The following is a 17,602-nucleotide window of genomic DNA, read 5'->3' on the forward strand; positions in this document are numbered from 1 at the left end:
GTTTAAAGACACTATTGTAAATGCCAAGTATGGAGGGCACACGGAGGCAGTACGCCGGCTGCTGGGTCAGCTCCCCATCAGCGCCCAGTCTTACAGTGGTAGCCCCTACCTTGATTTGTCTCTCTTCAGCTACGATGACAAGTGGGTGTCAGTCATGGAGCGGCCCAAGACTTGTGGAGATCACCCTATCAGGTACACCATCCCTGCTTCAGCTGCACACTGCCTGAGGAGGTGGCCTGCTTTCTCTTTCTCTACTTCTTAAACATCATTTCACTGTGACTCTGTCCACTTGTACTCATGGGCTGAATTCAGAGGGTAGGCTATTTCTATAATATGGTGGGTACTTTGATCATTCAGGCACTAATCTCATAAATTAATTAGTTCTGCTCTTTGCTTCTCATCAAAACATCAAATTCAGATAAGTGTTGTTCCTTTTTCAGGGTATCCAGAGAAGGAAACCATACTTTTCAATTTAATAATCTAATACCATTTCTTAACAGTGTTTATAATTGAGACTTAAATTTTATCCAGCTCAAATTATTTTATCCTCTCATGTTACCTAATAGAAATGATAGCAGAGACGGTTTGGGAAACAGGCAGGTTTTGGAGAAACTCATGCTTCCTCACTTGGAAGAATTTTGGAATGCAGATCACTGTATTACTGCTAGAACCTTGAAACTAATCTCCTGTAAGCAATGCCTTCCTCACGTATGTCCAATTCACAGACCCGCTTGTCTGTGCCGGGAGCTTGGGTGGTTCTGTGTGCTATAATAGGTACTAGGGAGAGGAACTGGCACCACTGCCACTAGTGGGGTTATTTCAAGGGAGGTGTGTTCCTGGAGCCCTGAGCTGGATTTTGGAAGGTCTTTTTCACATAGAAATAGTGGTAGATAGTATTTCATAATCCAGCTTCATTGTGTATTAAATAGGCTTGTGTAACATACTCTGAACACTTAATCACCATTTGTAATATATCCTTTGAGAAATTGCAGTCAGGTTCCAAAAGCCAGTTAAAAAAATTTTTTTTATTATGGAAATTTTTTTTTTTTCTTGTTTTTTTGCGGTACGCAGGCCTCTCACTATTGTGACCTCTCCCGTTGTGGAGCACAGGCTCCGAACGTGCAGGCTTAGTGGCCATGGCTCACGGGCCCAGCCGCTCCACGGCATGTGGGATCTTCCCGGACCGGGGCACGAACCTGTGTCCCCTGAATCGGCAGGCAGACTCTCAACCACTGCGCCACCAGGGAAGCCATATGGAAATTTTTAAACATATTAAAGTAGAAGAGTATAATGAACCTCCCTGTACCCATCACCCTGCTTCAACAGTTATCACTTCATGGTCAGTGTTGTTTCATCTCTTTCCACCACCACTTCTCCCCTCCCAACTGCCACCCTGGACCATCACATCCCAGGTGTCATAGCATTTCACTTGTAAATATTTCAGTATGAATTTCTAAAAGGTAAGGACTTAAAAACATACAACCTTAATACCATTATTCCATCTTATGAAAATTAACAAAAATATATTAAGATCATCGATATCTGGTGAGTTTTCACATTTCCCTATTGTCTTGTGCATAGTCTTTTTACAGTTTGTTCCAGTCCGGATCTAAACAAGGTGTGTATGTTGTATTTGGTTGCTATCCTCTTAAGTCTTTTTTATTCTATGGGTTCTGCTTCCCTCTTACTTTCTTTGCAGTGAAATAGTTGAAGAAACCAGGTTGTTCGTCCGGTAGTATTCACCATATTCTAGATTTTGCTCATTGCATCTCTGGCGTATTTACTGCCTTTCTCATTCCCCCATATTTCCTGTAAACTGGTAGTTAGATTTAGGAGCTCAAACAGCTCACTTTAAATTATAAGCCCTTTGTGTGCTGGGGACTATGTGGGTAAGGTGAATGTGTTTTTCACACATGAAAGCAGATAATTGGCCTCATTTGATATTGTCACGAAGCACGAGATACATTTCTCTCCTTTTTTACTTCCCTGCCTTTCTGATTTGAAAAGATTAAACAAATCTGGAAATGCCATTGACCCTGACTTAAAAGATTTTTCTTGTAATTCTTTATTTTTAATTTAAAATGAGAAATGTAGGGATATAAAAGTCATTTGTAGAGGTAATGCCATTACTCTAACACTCATTGTATATTCCATTCTAGTCTTTGCCAGTATGCATGTTTATGTTTACACAGTTGTAATCATGGTTGGCATAATACTTTGTAGCCTGCTTTTATTTAATAAACATTTTTCCATATTGTTACATAGTCCTCACAGTTACAGTCCTAATGGTGGCATATTATTCCATCAAGTAGGTGTACCATAATTGATTTAACTATTTCCCTATTACTGAGCATTATTCTCTCTGCATTTTTACATTAGAGCTAATGCTGTAGTAGGCATCTTTATTCATGTCACTATTTACTGCATTTAAATTAAATTCTAAGGATATAAGTTCTTAGAAATGGGATTGTTGAGTCAAGGGGTATGAATATCTTTACGTCTAGTATATATTTGCTTCCCAAAAGGGAAATTATAGAGCTCTTTATTTCAGAGCTCTTTATTTTCTAGAACTTCCCCCAGTTCAGCCCCAACGCTGCTGATCATCTCTAGTTCCCAAGTTCACAGGGCACTTATTTTGCATGTGGGAAAAAGGCATTTATTTAAGTATTGGGATGGATGGAAGCATCTTTATTCTTACTGCGTTAGATGAAAAAGTAAAAACTACTTAGTATTTTGTATTTGTGTGTGAAAAAGAAGGACCTTCTAAAGGAATTTATTCTTGAAAGTGAAAAACTCAAATATAGGCCTAGATCTGCACTGTTCTATAGTAGCTACTAACCTTATGTAGCTGTTGAGCACTGACATCACTAACATGTGACTAGTCCAAGTTGAGATGTGCTCAAGTGTCAAAACACATCAGATTTCAAAGGCTTAGTACAAAAAAAACTTTTTTTTAGTATCTTTTATATTGATTATAGGTTAAAATGATAATATTTTAGATACCAATATTGGGTTAAATAAAATATTATTAAAATTAATTTCACCTTTTACTTTGTTTAATGTGGCTACCTGAAAATTTAAAATAACGTATGTGGCTCACATTTCATTTCCAGTCCTGTACTAGGCAATCTTGGGCAGGTAGCTACTGGAAAAGGGGAGGCTGTAGTTAAGGCTGTAACTAAGGGTCATCTTGGGAAAGAGAAATGACCCAGTGACTCAGGACAGCACGGGGAAGTTCATAATCACCCTGCCCGTAAAGTGAGCTGATCAGACAAAGGTGATTTTGCAGTTCCAATAACCTGGGGCTGCTGTTAGAGGAGATGTCACCAGTGAGGTTAAATAACGAGTTGGCACATTTTCCTGCTGTTCAGGTTTCAAGATGGTGGTCAGTATCTGTCCCATCCTCTCCTTCTCTCTTGTTCTGTTTAGGTTCTATGCCCGGGACTCTGGTCTGCTCAAGTTTGAGATTCAGGCAGGCTTACTGGGCCGTCCCATCAACCACACGGTGCGACGCCTTGTTGCCTTCACCTTCCACCCTTTCGAGCCTTTTGCTATCTCTGTGCAGAGGACTAACGCTGAGTATGTTGTCAACTTCCATATGCGACACTGCTGCACGTAGGTGCCTCACCAGAGTGGGTCATCCGGTCTTCCAAGACTCTGCCTCCTTCATATCTCAGTGGACTGTAAAGCAGAAGCTCCTGACTCTCAGCCTTGTCGGTTCTAGACTGTATACCTCAGATGGGGAGAGCCAGGTGGCTCAGCCTGACGGAATTTTTTTGTCGTACACAGTACAACCCGATCGACTTAAAGTCCTCTTGCCTTTTCCCTGTGGGAATGCCTAGCATTAATTAAGTCCATTTAAGTTTTTTTTATTTTGCATTTTATTGCTATGAAGATGAGAGCATTACACCTCTGCCTCCTTCATGTCACTTTGGCATTATGGTATGCAGCCTGAAGCAGGTAAATCTTGTTTACTCATGAGAAGTGTGTACATCTTTCCACTTAGCCAATAGCAGGGCTGTCTTTATAAGAAAAAAAAAATAAAGCCTTGGTATTTTCTTACTTAAATATATCCTGTTTAATGACTGCCTTATGTTCTGATCTCACCAAATGTTTTTCAAATACATGAGTTCCAGGAAGGACTGTGAAAGGGACTAGAGGCCATAGATCCAGCAGCTGCTCTTGGGAGGACTAAGTGGTGTGTGCCAGCGTGGAAGACAGCTATCTGCCGGGATTGTTTCCTTCCCTCGGGTGTTCTCCTGGTAATTGTTACAGCTGGAGGAACTGGGCATAATTGCACATCCTCATGTGGAAGCACGCTCCCATCTGCACCATCTGTGTTGTGCAGGCGGAAGAGTGAGCGGTTCTCACTGCCACAGCAGAAACAAACACTGTGCAGCACTTACTGTAATTTGAGTAGTGGGAGCTGGCAAGCTCCAGGTGTCTCTAAAGAGATCAGACAGGTTGTTCCTGGACGGCTGAGCCATCACTGCTCTCCTATAAACACCTGCCAGCCACCAGTCAGCATCCTTCTGTCACTTTCTCAGCCTCCTCCACAGGACTTGTCAGGATGTTTATGTTTCATCTTCATACTGTGCCCACCATTTATGTAGTAAGCTTGTTTAGTAGCCTTTGACTTTGAAGGTAGCTTTCAGAGCAGGCTGGGAAAGGAGCCGTGGATGCAGACAGCTGGATCCTATATCCCTCTACTGTCTAGGTACTGACTTCCCTTGGGAACATAATTGTGATATGAGATGCTGAGCCCCACCAAAAGCAGTTCAGCTTATTTCATAATCTTCAACTTTGAACAGCTAAATTAATTCTCATTCAGCATTCAACATAAGATTTGAGCACCTACTGTGTGTCAGGTAGATGCTGTGCCAAGATGTTGAGGGTGAGGAGAGAAATAGGCAAATAGAATTATAATGCAAAATGGTAAAAGCCCCAATAGTTTATATCTGGGAACAGTGGAGGGGGCTGAAGGAGAGGCAGAGAAGGAAGGCTATACTGGGGAAGGGACACTGAAACTGGGTAAATGGGAATCTGTCATGTGAACCAGGGCAGAGGACATTTCAAGGAGAGATCCAGCATGTGCAATGGCATGGAAGCATCAGTAGGGCTGTCACGGTTATGAAACGGTGAATAATCTAATGGCTACAGCACAAGATGTGTGGGGGGCCCAGGGCAACAGGACTGAGTCACGAAGAGAAACCTTGTGCACGGTGCTAGGGTGTTATGCAATGGAAGGCATAGTATGAATTTCACAAAGATAATTTTCAGTGGTCTGGAAGGTGGCTTGGAGGGAGTAGAGATAGGCCAGACAAGTCAGTGGTAATCCAAAGGGAGAGCTTGAACACTATCACTGGCCATCTGGATGGATGAAATACTGAAGCATTCTCCCAGATTCTATGTAGGTCATGAGGAAATCAGGGTCCCAAAGCTGTCACATGTTTGTGGAGCTGAGTGAACCTTTCTTGGTAGAAGCCCTTTACCTGTAGCTTTTTCTTTGTACCAGGTTGCGTGATTGTACCTGAAGACTTGGCAGAGCAGAAAGAGCACAGAGTGTAGAGTTACTCGGGCCTCACTGTGAATCCTGGCTCTTCTGCTCATTAGCTGTGTGACCAGTGGGCCAATTTCCTAGCCTTTCTGAGGCTTAATTTACACTTCCCTCCACCTTAGTCATGCATTCCCTTGGTCATATCTTAGATCTTTTCATCACCTCTAACTGCTGAGCAATCCTCATATACTTTTCTTGTCTAATTTCCCACTCCCTGAAATTGCTGTTTTCATTTCTTCGTTTAATGTCTTCATTTCTCTTTAAAGCCCCTCCTTTGATTTCTCACTGATCACCTTGCCACCTACTTCATGGCAGAAATAGAAACGATCAAGTGGGGATTCCTTATCTTTCCTTTACCATGTCCACCATGTGACTTGCCTCTATGCCCATTCTCTGCCTTTCCTCCTGAATGAAATAGCCCTGCTACTATAAAAGGCCAACCCCTCCACCTCTTCACTGAATCCTGTCTCCTTTTGACTTCTCAAGGTCTTTGCTCTTGCAATTATTTTCTCTCTCCTCCATCTTTCTCTTGCTAGGTCATTCCCATTAACATAAAGATATGTTCGAGGATGTTTCTTCTTTAAAAACTCCTGCTTTGGCCCCATTTCCCCCTTTAGTTACTGCTCATTTCTCTGGGACCTTCACAGAAAAACTTCTCAGAAGAGTTGTACATGTTTTCACTTCCCCACTTTTTTCCTCAACCCACTCTGATAGATTTCTGTCCCCATTACTCCACTGAAGCTGCCCTTGTCTGAGTCACCAGTGATTCCATGTTGCTAATACAGTGCTCACCTCTTGTCCCTCTCTTAGGAAGCCTCCTGACATTAGGCATAATTGATTTCTCTGTATATCAAGAAACACTTGGTTTCTAGGATAGTACGTATTTTTGGTTTTCTTCCTGTCTTACTAATTGTTGCTTCTTTTTTTTGTTTTTTAAATTTTTATTTATTTTTGGTTGCATTGGGTCTTTGTTGCTATGCGTGGGCTTTCTCTAGTTGCGGTGAGCAGGGGCTACTCTTTGTTGTAGTGTGGCAGGTTTCTCATTGCGGTGGTTTCTCTTGTTGCAGAGCACGGGCTCTAGGCACGTGGGCTTCAGTAGTTGTGGCTTGCGGGCTCAGTAGTTGTGGTGCACGGGCTTAGTTGCTCTGTGGCATGTGGGATCTTCCCGGACCAGGGCTCGAACCCGTGTCCCTTGCACTGGCAGGTGGATTCTTAACCACTGCACTACCAGGGAAGTCCTTAATTGTTGCTTCTTGGTCCTGCTTGCAGGCTGCTTCTCTGCTCTATCTTTAGATGTTGCAGTGCCCAGCCCTTGGCTTTGGATCCTCACCTCTTTTTCTCTATATATTCTTTCTCAAGTTGATTTCATCCATTCCATGGTTTTAAATTCTAGGTATAAGCTGATGATTCTCGAAATGATAATTCTGGCCCTGACCCCTTCCTTGAACACCAAATTCATATATCCCATGGCTTATGTGGCCTCTTCATTTGGAGATCTAACAGGCATTTCAGAACTAGCATATTCAGAGCAATGCTCTTGATTCTCACCTCCACCTCCAACCTGTTTTTCCTCCAAGATTTCCCAAATGACTTCAGTGTCTACCCATTTACTAGAGGCAAAAACTTAGGAATTATTCTCAGTTTTACTTTTTTCCATCCCCCACATATATGACTTCACTCTAGGGGTGTGCCCTGAGCAGTCTAAACCAATCATGGTAGTCCTATACTCCTTAATAGTGACTAGAACTAGACTAAGACCAGTCAGCATAAGGGGTTAGTTTAGGAATATCATGTGACTTAGTTCAGGTCAATGATATCATGAGATAAAGGTTTCTGGGGCTTCTGGGGAAACATTTCTCTTTAGAATATGTTAGTGAGGAAACATGTAGCCCATATTCTCACCATGCAACACCCTATGATCATATTCAGTAAGAATCAGCCTTAGGATGAAGCTGGCCTTCTGGATGGGAAAATGAAGAGGAAAGAACCTGAATCATAGATGACACAGTTGGCTGATTCAGACCCAACTCTGAAACCCACCCTACATCTGGATTTCCAGTTCGGTGAGGCAGTAAATTTCCTTACTATTTAGGCCACTTTGAATTAGATTTTCTGTTTCTTGCAGTTGAAAGCAAATTAATAGATGCAAAGAGAAAGGCAGATCGCCTGTGGAAAGAGTCATGAAATTCCTGCTGTCTGGGGACCTTCTTAGATTCAGTTCCAGTGTCCGTGAGGCCCAATTATGATTCCTAGTGGATTTCTGTAAGATTTCTGGCTCTCCTGTGCAGGCATCCCTGAGCTGGCCTGGCTGTTTCTTGTACCTAAAAGGATTATAGTTAAAATGGGAGGTAAAGCACTCAGCCCACTGAGTACTTGACCCATAATTAGTTCTCAACCCCTATGTGTTTACATTAACTTTGTTTCTAAAGGATTTAAAGCTGCTTTAAGTAAATCCTAGTGTCTTCTCTCCACAAATGTTCATCCAATAAATCTCGAGAATCTTTGGAGAAACAAGTTCTTTGAAACCAAAATGTTTAAGAAAAGCAGAGACTTCAGGGGATATACCTTTCAGATTAAATACCTCTGTCCTCTCAGCCCTACTCGGCAGGGAGCTGGCATGTCAACAGTCAGTTTGAAGCTGCTCTGGATCTTTGACAGAAAACTTCCATTTAAATTTAGCAGAACCTCTTTCATTTAGAGTCCTTACAGAGAAGCACATATATCAGTGAAAAGCCTAAATTAGATAATTTTTAAAAGAACAGTAGCTTCATTATTTTCAAGTACACAGAGTAACTCCATGTCAGCCATGAAGTGTTCCTTTGTAGAAGCCCTTAGGGACTTTCCTTAATGAGTAGATTATAATTATTGGTAATCAGCATAATGGTTCTCTGCAGTGTGTGCTTCCAAAGCAATGGAGCGTATTAAGTGGTTTTGATGTTCTGGGGGTAATTTTGTTTACAACATTAATCTGCTCAGTGTATACCCTTTATAGCTATAACCCTCTGTTGTTTAAAAAAAAAAAATTCTGAAGGCTCTCTCCATCGTACAGCATTTGATTATCAGAGGCAGAAACAATGTAGGAAGCAGAGAGATGCATAGTAGGACTCAGATTCTTTTTTTTTTTTAAGATTTTTTTGATGTGGACCATTTTTAGTCTTTATTGAATTTGTTACAATATTGCCTCTGTTTTATGTTTTGGTTTTTTGGCCACGGGGCATGTGGGAATCTTAGTTCCCAGACCAGGGATCGAACCTGCACCTCCTGCGTTGGAAGGCGAAGTCTTAACCACTAGACCGCCAGGGAAGTCCCAGACTCAGATTCTTTACAGAGCATGCTCTGATAGAATTATGAGAACAGATTGGGCTTGCAAATGAGGTCTGTGCTACTAGCTTTGTAGCCCTAGGGTTGATAATAAGAACTTGACCGAAGTCTCAGTTTATCCTCCTCTAAAATGGGGATAATTTCTCATTTGCAGGGTTGATGCGAGCACTAAATGAGCATTAACTAAACACTCCTCCTTTCCTTGGTGACCAAGCAACAAGAGCTTGCCCTTCTCCAGGTCCAGCCCTGATCACCCACAGGAGACTGGTGGCATTACCTCTGTCCCCACTTACCCAGGTCTGAGAAGATCAGAACATCCCTAACCCTCTTTGCAGCCAGACACATTGGACAGAGGGAGCTTCATTTGCCACGAGTTTGTTGTTGTTGTTGTTGTTTTTTGCGGTACGCAGGCCTCTCACTGTTGTGGCCTCTCCCGTTGCGGAGCACAGGCTCCGGACGCGCAGGCCCAGTGGCCATGGCTCACGGGCCTAGCCGCTCCGCGGCATGTGGGATCCTCCCGGACCAGGGCACAAACCCATGTCCCCTACATCGGCAGGCGGATTCTCAACTACTGCGCCACCAGGGAAGCCCTGTTGTTGTTTTTGATCGTTCGCATTTAGTAAGGGCTTACCATGGACCAGAAGCTCTGCTAAGCACCTTACATGGGAAGGTATTTACCTCACTGCATCAGTTCTGGGATGCATTTTTCAAAATCGGAGTGTACCTAATTGGCATCTTGTGAGTGTCAGCCAGGCAGCAGTTGTGACGTCACTGCTGTCACCACCTGTGCATGTGCACGTTGAGCATGCTCTTCATATTGTCATCACTTCTGTCAAGTAATATGCATTATTGATGCCATATGTTAAATGTATGTGCTGTGTAAGATGTCTTCCAAAAGAATGCACTGTGATTTGATATTACAATGAAAGGTTATTTTGTACTCAGAAAGGTACAGAAGCCGAGCAGTGGGGATCATTTCAGTATTAGTGAAGCAAAGGTTTGCCATTGGAGGAATGAACGTGAGGCTGTATTTTTTGCAAAGCAGCAACTAAGTGCTGCTTAGAACTAAAGAAAGAAAGATCCACACTAGTAATTGAAATTTTACTGACATGCTGAGATTGGTGTGAAAGGTTTGCCTATCAAACACCAAGCAAGGTAAATGAATGAAGGGGAAACTGTTCCATCCTTTGGAATAAATGGAAGAATTTCTTAATGTAGTGAGAGGTCTAGTGTGACCATTTCATGCAGATCACAGGACTAATCATTAAGGTGTGAACCAACTTGTCAGAAACTTCATGCTGACTTTGAGCAGAAGCTGATTAGCTTCTAGGGATATGTGATTCAATATAGGAAGAAAATGAAATTAGACATGAGGTCAAATAGGAAGCGCTGATGAAGCTAGGTATTCTTCATCATGGCTTGGATGCCTCCAATCTAAAAAAGGCCTAAAATGCTCTTTGAATAGGTGTACATTTTAAGAGTATCGAGATTTGTTTTAATCAGTTATGGTAAGACACACAGACATGGAGATGACTGTCATGAGGGAAGTTTGTTATACTCAGAAGTCACTAGAAATAGGAAGCATGGCATAGGGAAGCACCCGGGTCAATCAGGAGTCAGAGAGAGTGAGGGGGAAATGTGTGCAAGAGCCTCTAGGGTGGTTTTTACAAGAAGGAACAGGCAAGTCAGAGTGAATAGGCTTGGGATTGGCTAATTTGAATAATTTTGGTGGGCTCTGGGACAAAGGGCTGTCACTAGTTGTCTCATATCAGGCCCTGGGTGATTAGGGCAGCTGGATAATGCCATAAAGGAGCTGGTTAGGTACTGACTCTGGATTGGTGTGTAATGAAAGGCACACTCCCAGGCAGGTTGTTTGCTAACCCTAGGAATTAGCTAACCCTGGGAGGGACATTCCCTACAGGGTCAGCAAGGCCCCAAGATGTCAAAACATCAGAAAATAAAAGGCATGGTTCATACTGTACAAAATAGTAATTGCAAGTAATAAAAAGCATTGCCATGGTTGAATTATCTGGGTTCTTTTTGTTAGTGATACATTGTGGTAACCAGCCTCCAAGATGGCCCACAGTGATCTTATCTCCTAGATTCATGCTCGTGTGTAGTCCCCTCCCAACATTGTATTTGGATTGGTCTGTGTGAGCAGTAAACACAGCAGAAGTGGTGGTGTGTCACTTTCAAGGCTCTGTTATAAAAGACATTTCAAGGCTTGGCTTTTGCATCTACCTTGCCCCTCTTGAATCACTCGCTCTGGGGGAACCAGCTGCCATATCATGAGGACACGCAGATAACCTCCTGGAGAGGCCCACTTGGCAAGGAAATGAGGCTTCTTCCTCACTCAAAATGTGCGTGTGACTTTTTAGAAGCAGATCCTCCAACCCCAGTCAAGCCTACAGGTGACTGCAGCCTCATGAAAAACCCTGGTTGGCTTATTTCATTCATTTATTAAACACTTATGGAGGACCTACTAAATGCCAGGAACTAGGAATATAAGATTGTGTAAGTCATAGTCCCAGCCTTTGAGTTTCCAGTCTGGTAATGTCTTCGGATACCGATCTCCTTCTCTTTGAAAGAAAGAGGTGTCTTGCCCTCTCCCCGGCTCACCCATCCCACCATCAGTAAAGCGACCAGGTAACCAGTCTTTGAGTATGTGGAGTTAGGATGGAAAAACTGAGTGGTGGACTGCTTTTTTGTGGGAGTCCACTGTTTCTCCTTGTTTCATTAACTCTCTGATGATGAAGTTCTGTCCCCTGCAGGCAGCGTTACAGTGCCCCAGGAGAGCTGTTGAAACTGCCGCCTGGCAGTAAGTAGTACACGGTAACTCTAATAGCAGAAGCGGGTTTCCTGGCTGGTCCCGTTCGGCTTCCTGAGACTGGAGATTGCCTGGTCTTCAACTACCCTTTCTCTTCCAAGCTTAGTACTTAACTTTCCAAGATTAGAAGAAGAGGCTGTCTCTTATCCTTAGTAAATTGTTGAGAGAATAGAGAGGGGTCTATATTTCTACTAAAAGAAAAAAAAAAAAAAGGAAGGATGGAAATATTCTGAACAGAGGAACAAAGAAGTAAAGGGTAATTTTCAGGCTTCCCTCAACAGCTTTTGTTGGGCGTTATGAGGTTTGAAATATGTCCTTATGGAGGAATGTGTTACTCAAAATAAATTGCTTCTAGATTGTTTTTCCAAGTCAATTTTTTAAACTTTAAATGTCATTCTATTTATGTTTTTTTAAAAATAAAGTTTATCTGAAAAGTGGTTCTCAACTCAGTGTAAGTTAGGGTAAAAGTGGAAGTAGTGGGCATGCTAGAATCTTGATGGAGATTCCTTTTGAAAAAACAAGTCTGTATCATTTTTATTGAGAAAATGAAAAAATGCATATGTTTTCACATTACAAACTGCGGAGACATTGAGAAAAAAAAACCTTATCTGATGAGGTTAAGCAGAAGATACAGGGATTCATAACCGGTATACATCCACTCAAAATCCTAGAGGGAGAGGGGATTTTCCTGGTTATCAAGTAGGGAGATGACTTTTGGAAGACTGGAAAACATTTTGTTAGAAAGATGGCAAGTTTCATAAAAAAGACTTAATGGAGAAAGTTGGAGAAGGAACATTTCTATGAATCTCCTGAAGAGAAGATTCAGGGAGGGGCAGGCAGTAAGTGCCAAGGTCGGAGAAAGATAAGGGACACAAAATGGGCCTGTAATTGCCCATTTCTAGATTTCTGTTTATAATTTTGCAGTGAGTAAGCCCCTTTTAAGAAGGGGAAAAAAAAAACCTCCATAAAATTGAATACATACAAATGAAAACTTGGCAAAAAATATCAAAACAAAATCAAATGGCAAATGACAATCCATTTATCAAAGGATTAATTTCCTTAGCTTAAAACATTTAAAAAATATATAATAAAAAGATGAGCAATCCCAAAGAAAAGACGGGCACAGAATATTATTATCAGGGTGTTCACAGGAAAAATAAATACACGTGGTCAACAACTGTATGAAAAATGCTTATAATATTTATTTTTCACCCATCAGATTAGCAAAGGTTAAAAGTTTGATGACCCAGTATTGTCAAGAAGGTAGGGTGCTCTCACCCACTGTTAGTGGGAGAGAAAGTTGATTCAGATTTCTTGAAAGACAAAGAGTAGTGTCTTAATAAATGTGCATATCTTTTAGCCCAGTTAAATTCTGTGTTAGTAAGCCAAAACGTGTGCATATGTGACCAAGGTGTATGCCTAAGGCTTTTCATTGCAACTTTTTTATTAAGAAAAAGTGGAAACTACTAAATGTGCATCAGTAGAGATAGACTAAATAAATTATGAAATGTCCCTAAAATGGGGTCTGATACACCTGTCAAAAATAATGAAACAGATCCATACATATTGATTTGGAAAGCTCTCTGAGACATATTAATTGAACAAGTGTGTTTAGTGTGATGTTATTTTTTATAAAAAAGAAAAACGACTAAAATCTGAAATGAAATTGAAATCAATAAAGACATAAATACATACATGCTCTTAGAGCCGTAAAACATTTTTGAAGGCCCACAGAAGATGTTGTTAACGATGGTTCTCTGTGGAGAGTGGGCCTGGGGGTGAGGGAAGGTGGATATTTAATTTTTACCTTATCCCCTTTATCTTTGTGATTCTTTTACTGTAAACATGTATTACTTAAAATTTTTCAATGAGTTTTTTCCTAATTTGTAACTGGTAAAAAACACGTGACATGAAATTTACCATCTTAACTATTTCTGAGTGTACAGTCGAGTAGTGTTAAGTACATTCACATTGTTGTACAGCTTATCTCTACAACATTTTAAAAAATTTATTATTTATTTTTGGCTGCACTGGGTCTTTGTTGCTGTGCATGGGATTTCTCTAGTTGTGGCGAGCGGGGGCTAATCTTTGTTGCGGTGTGCGGGCTTCTCACTGCGATGGCTTCTCTTGTGGAGCACGGGCTCTAGGCGCGCAGGCTTCAGTAGTTGTGGCACGCAGGCTCAGTAGTTGTGGCTCGCGGGCTCTAGAGTGCAGGCTCAGTAGTTGTGGGGCATGGGCTTAGTTGCTCCGCGGCATGTGGGATCTTCCCGGACCAGGGCTCAAACCCGTGTCCCCTGCATTGGCAGGCAGATTCTTAACCACTGCACCACCAGGGAAGCCCACTACACATTTTCATTTTGCAAAACTGAAACTCTACAACTTTTTCAACTTGCAAAACTGAAACTTCTATACCCATTAAACAATAATTCCCCATTTCCCCCTCACCCCAGCTCCTGGTAACCACCATTCTACCTTCTGTCTCTATGAATTTGATTACTTTAGTTACCTCATATAAGTAGAATTATACAGTATTTGTTTTTTTGTGTCTGGCTTATTTCACTTAGCACAATGTCCTCAAGGTTCATCCATGCTGTGGCATGTGTCAGAATTTCCTTCCTTTATAAAGGCTGGATAATATTCCATTATATGTATATAGTATTATACATTTTGTTTATCCATTCATCCATCATTGCTGGACACTTGGGTTGCTCCCACCTCTTGGCTATTGTGAATCATGCTTCTATGAATGTAAGTGCGCAAATATCTCTTTGAGATCTTGCTTTCAATTCTTTTGGATATATACCCAGAAGTAGGATTTAATGAGCTTTTTAAAAAGTGTTTAACCAATGAATTCACCTGTAACAGCAGAAGTGGTATTAGGTAGCCACTCTGTGGGCTTAGTTGAGCTGAGTAGTCTTGAGGCCAGGATTTTCTTTACTTTACCAACCTCCTGGAGGTTTAGCAATTTCACTCCTGTCCCCTGAGCCTTTCCTCTACACAGACAGGAGGGGCCTTAACAGGCTTGTGAACCTGCTGCTCCCAGCCTGCTCCTGCCTGCATTGATTCGGCACATTTCTATAGCTCCCTGAAGGAAGAGACGCTGCAGCAGCATTTAATTAGAGGCCAAGAACATGCTTTCCGAGGGACACGACTTATTTCTCAGCCAGCTGTTACCAGTTGCTCCCTAGCAACATGCAGCACTCATGTCTGATTGCTTCTCTCCAGACAAGGTGGGTGGCTGGCCCACCTGCTGTCACAGCCTGGGGTGGGGGTGAGTGGGGGTGGTCCCTGGGTCTAGGGCTGGCTCTCCAGGGGAAGTGAGTGATCTGAACCTGTTATTCCTGCAAAGCCAGATATGGTGCTAAAGCTCCTGACCTGCCTACTCCACCCCACTCCTTCAAGTTCATGATGAGAGCAGAAAGAATGTCACCAGCTATAATACAGACAGAGCAACATGGTCCAAAAAAGTCTGCTGGGATTGTGAAGTGCAGCTGGGAGACTTTAGGGGAAGAGAGAGATCTTGCCCCACAGTAGGCGGAGCCTACCTTTCAGGAAGGACTTGGTGGGTGTTGGAGGCCCTGGGGGCACCCTGTCCCAGGCAAGGGGAAAAGGAAAGCCTCGTTCCTGGTGGCTCCAACTGCTCTGGGTTTCCAGGGGCTTTGGAAAGGGGAGTGGGGACAGAGATGTCAGCAGCAGCCACAGCCCCGAATCTGAACTTGCCACTCCTTAAGGGGTGTGAGAGACGGCTGCTCAGGAACCAGACTCTGGGCCCCAGTTCTTCCCAAATGCTTCTGCAGAGGCTGCAAACTGGACGCTTTGAGATGAGATGCTGCTCAGTGACATGCCTTTTAGGTGTATGTGGTGTTTTTACAGATTTGAAGGTGTATAAAATATCCTGCATTTTCACATTGCCGTCAGGAGGCCCGCAGTCCCACGGTTGGGGCCGTCTTAGACTGGGCGTGTGTGCCTCCGGCTTGCATAACCCACCTCACCGATCCATTGGCCTGTTTGCTGTGTGACCCCTGCACCCTTCTGTATCCTCAGCAGTGTGAGGGAGGCTGCTTCTGCAGGGGTCCTCTTGTATTTACTCATTAATTCTTTTCACAAACATTTCTTGAGCTTCTGAGCATCGCAGCCTGAGCTAGGCACTGGGCTGAAAGGACAGTAAGCCATGGTCTTTGCAGACCTGAGTTGACAGACCAGATGGGGAGGCAGAGAAAGAAGCTCTGAGAGCAGGTGAGGATTCACTGAGAACAGGTGAGAGATGGGTGCATAGGAGCCAGGGGAGCAGACACCTGGGCACCTGACCTAGGCTGGTGGGGTCCAGGAGGGCTTCTGGCAGAGCTGTGGCCTAAGCTGAATTCTGAAGGATGAGAGGGGTTAGCCTGGTGAGAAGAGGGGAGAGGAGGGGAAATGGAAGAGAAGTGGACCCCAGCCAGAGGCATTGACCACTCCCTGCGGGAGGGAGTCCAGTGAGTGGCTGGGACTTTGGTCTCCAGAATTCTCATTCCACACCTTCTCAGTCTGTGACGCTAGAGCATCACCTCTCTGAGCCCGTTTTCTCACATATAAAAAGCCATGATAATACTGACTTTCGAGGGTTGTTGTGAGGATGAAATTAGAGACTGCACATCTGGGCCCCCTTTGCTGTGTAGTTGGTGCCCAGTACCCATGGCAGAAAGCGCTCGTCAAGTGCCAGGCTAGGCAGCCCCTCTCCCAGGGAGCACACACCCTCTCCCCAGGTTTGGGTGGGCACAAGTGAGTGTTTGAAGGGTTAATCTGGCATTTTCAAATCATTCTACCCGTGGTGAGAAAGGACTAGCTTTTCCGTTTCTAGAGAGGCCGTGGGGGATGGCAGCCCTCAGTTCTGGCTTCCCTTCCAGCTGCTGCTTATGGAGGAAGTGAAAATAGGAAGCCACCCCCTCCCAGTTCCCCCACTGCGCAGGCAAAGGCCAGCTCATCTCAGCCTGCAGACACCTACCAGGTATGTGTTTTCTTTTGTGCAAGGCACAACACAGCAGGACGCCTGCTCGGGTGGGTGTGGAGGAAGGCCGGGGAAGAGCATGTCCTCTGCACACCTTCTCTAGAAAATAGAGCAGAGAGACTGGGCTCGGGCCACCCGGTGCTGCAGGGATCCCAGGACGGAAGGCAGTCGTGCGCTGCAGCATCACCGCGGTGAAGCATCACCGAGTCAGAGGCCATGCAATTCAGAAACGCCCAACAGTTTCAGGTTCGAGGCCTCCTTTCACCCTAACATTGCCTTTCGTGGGCTGTCCCCCGCAGTTCTGCTTTTCAGACCATCGAGTGCCATTGTCATTTGTTTGCTTCCCCCAGCATTGGAACCTCTTTCTGGGTCTGTGGGATTCTATATTTTCTGAGTTCTAATAGGGAGCAAAGACCAGCTCCCACTACAGGGGCCTCACAGCTGAGGCTCTGCCGGTTGGCCCACCCGTGGCAGACTTCCTACTCTGCTGAACAGGAGGGGTACATGGAGAGACCCTTTCCTAGGGCAGTGGCCCCCAAATACTGATATTTTAGTATAAAACTGTGTTTTCTAAATCCAGTTCGCATCTGGAAACAGCATACAATTAGTGGGATTCTGCCGCTGGAGTAATGAGGATTAGGCGGCATGATTCCCAGGTTATGGACTAGGCAACCAACTAGAGAACAAGAATAAGGGAGTCACTGACAGAGCCAGAATTAGTGTGCAGGCCTTTCCACTAGATTCTGAAGGTCCTCATAGATTTCAGGATGCTTTCCGAAGAGGGTTATAAAGGTGCTTCTTTAGCTTTCCTTATCAAGTGCAGACAGATGGAGTTGAAGGCTCTGTTTGAGTTAAAGGAGAGGTCTGCTGTCGGGGTGCCTTCTGGAGGGTCCAAGGGAATGCAGGGGTCTAA

The 17,602-nt window shown here is 43.6% G+C and overlaps 2 protein-coding genes across 14 annotated transcripts in view; both read left to right on the top strand.

The window, feature by feature from the left end:
• DET1 (DET1 partner of COP1 E3 ubiquitin ligase) overlaps nucleotides 1–17,602 on the top strand; it is a 58,248-nt gene that overhangs the window by 19,667 nt on the left and 20,979 nt on the right. For 6 of the 13 annotated variants that reach the window (XM_022563441.3, XM_022563442.3, XM_030764010.2 and 3 more), the window contains exon 5: nucleotides 1–192. In XM_022563441.3, the coding sequence (XP_022419149.1) occupies nucleotides 1–192 (192 nt within the window). Of the gene's footprint in view, nucleotides 193–1,071; nucleotides 4,069–17,602 lie in introns of those variants that run through there. The other 7 variants (XM_089906827.1, XM_089906821.1, XM_089906825.1 and 4 more) reach the window with 3 other exon arrangements.
• The window catches only part of MRPL46 (mitochondrial ribosomal protein L46), a 36,367-nt gene continuing 35,482 nt past the window's right edge, over nucleotides 16,718–17,602 (top strand). Inside the window, exon 1 of the mRNA XM_022563446.3 lies at nucleotides 16,718–16,935. The gene's annotated coding sequence lies outside the window, so the exon portion shown is untranslated. The remainder of the gene's footprint in view (nucleotides 16,936–17,602) is intronic.

The sequence above is a fragment of the Delphinapterus leucas genome, chromosome 2, assembly GCF_059928025.1.
Source record: "Delphinapterus leucas isolate spDelLeu-1000000601 "Yukka" chromosome 2, BTC_Dleu_Yukka2, whole genome shotgun sequence".
NCBI classification, from domain to species: Eukaryota; Metazoa; Chordata; class Mammalia; order Artiodactyla; family Monodontidae; genus Delphinapterus; species Delphinapterus leucas.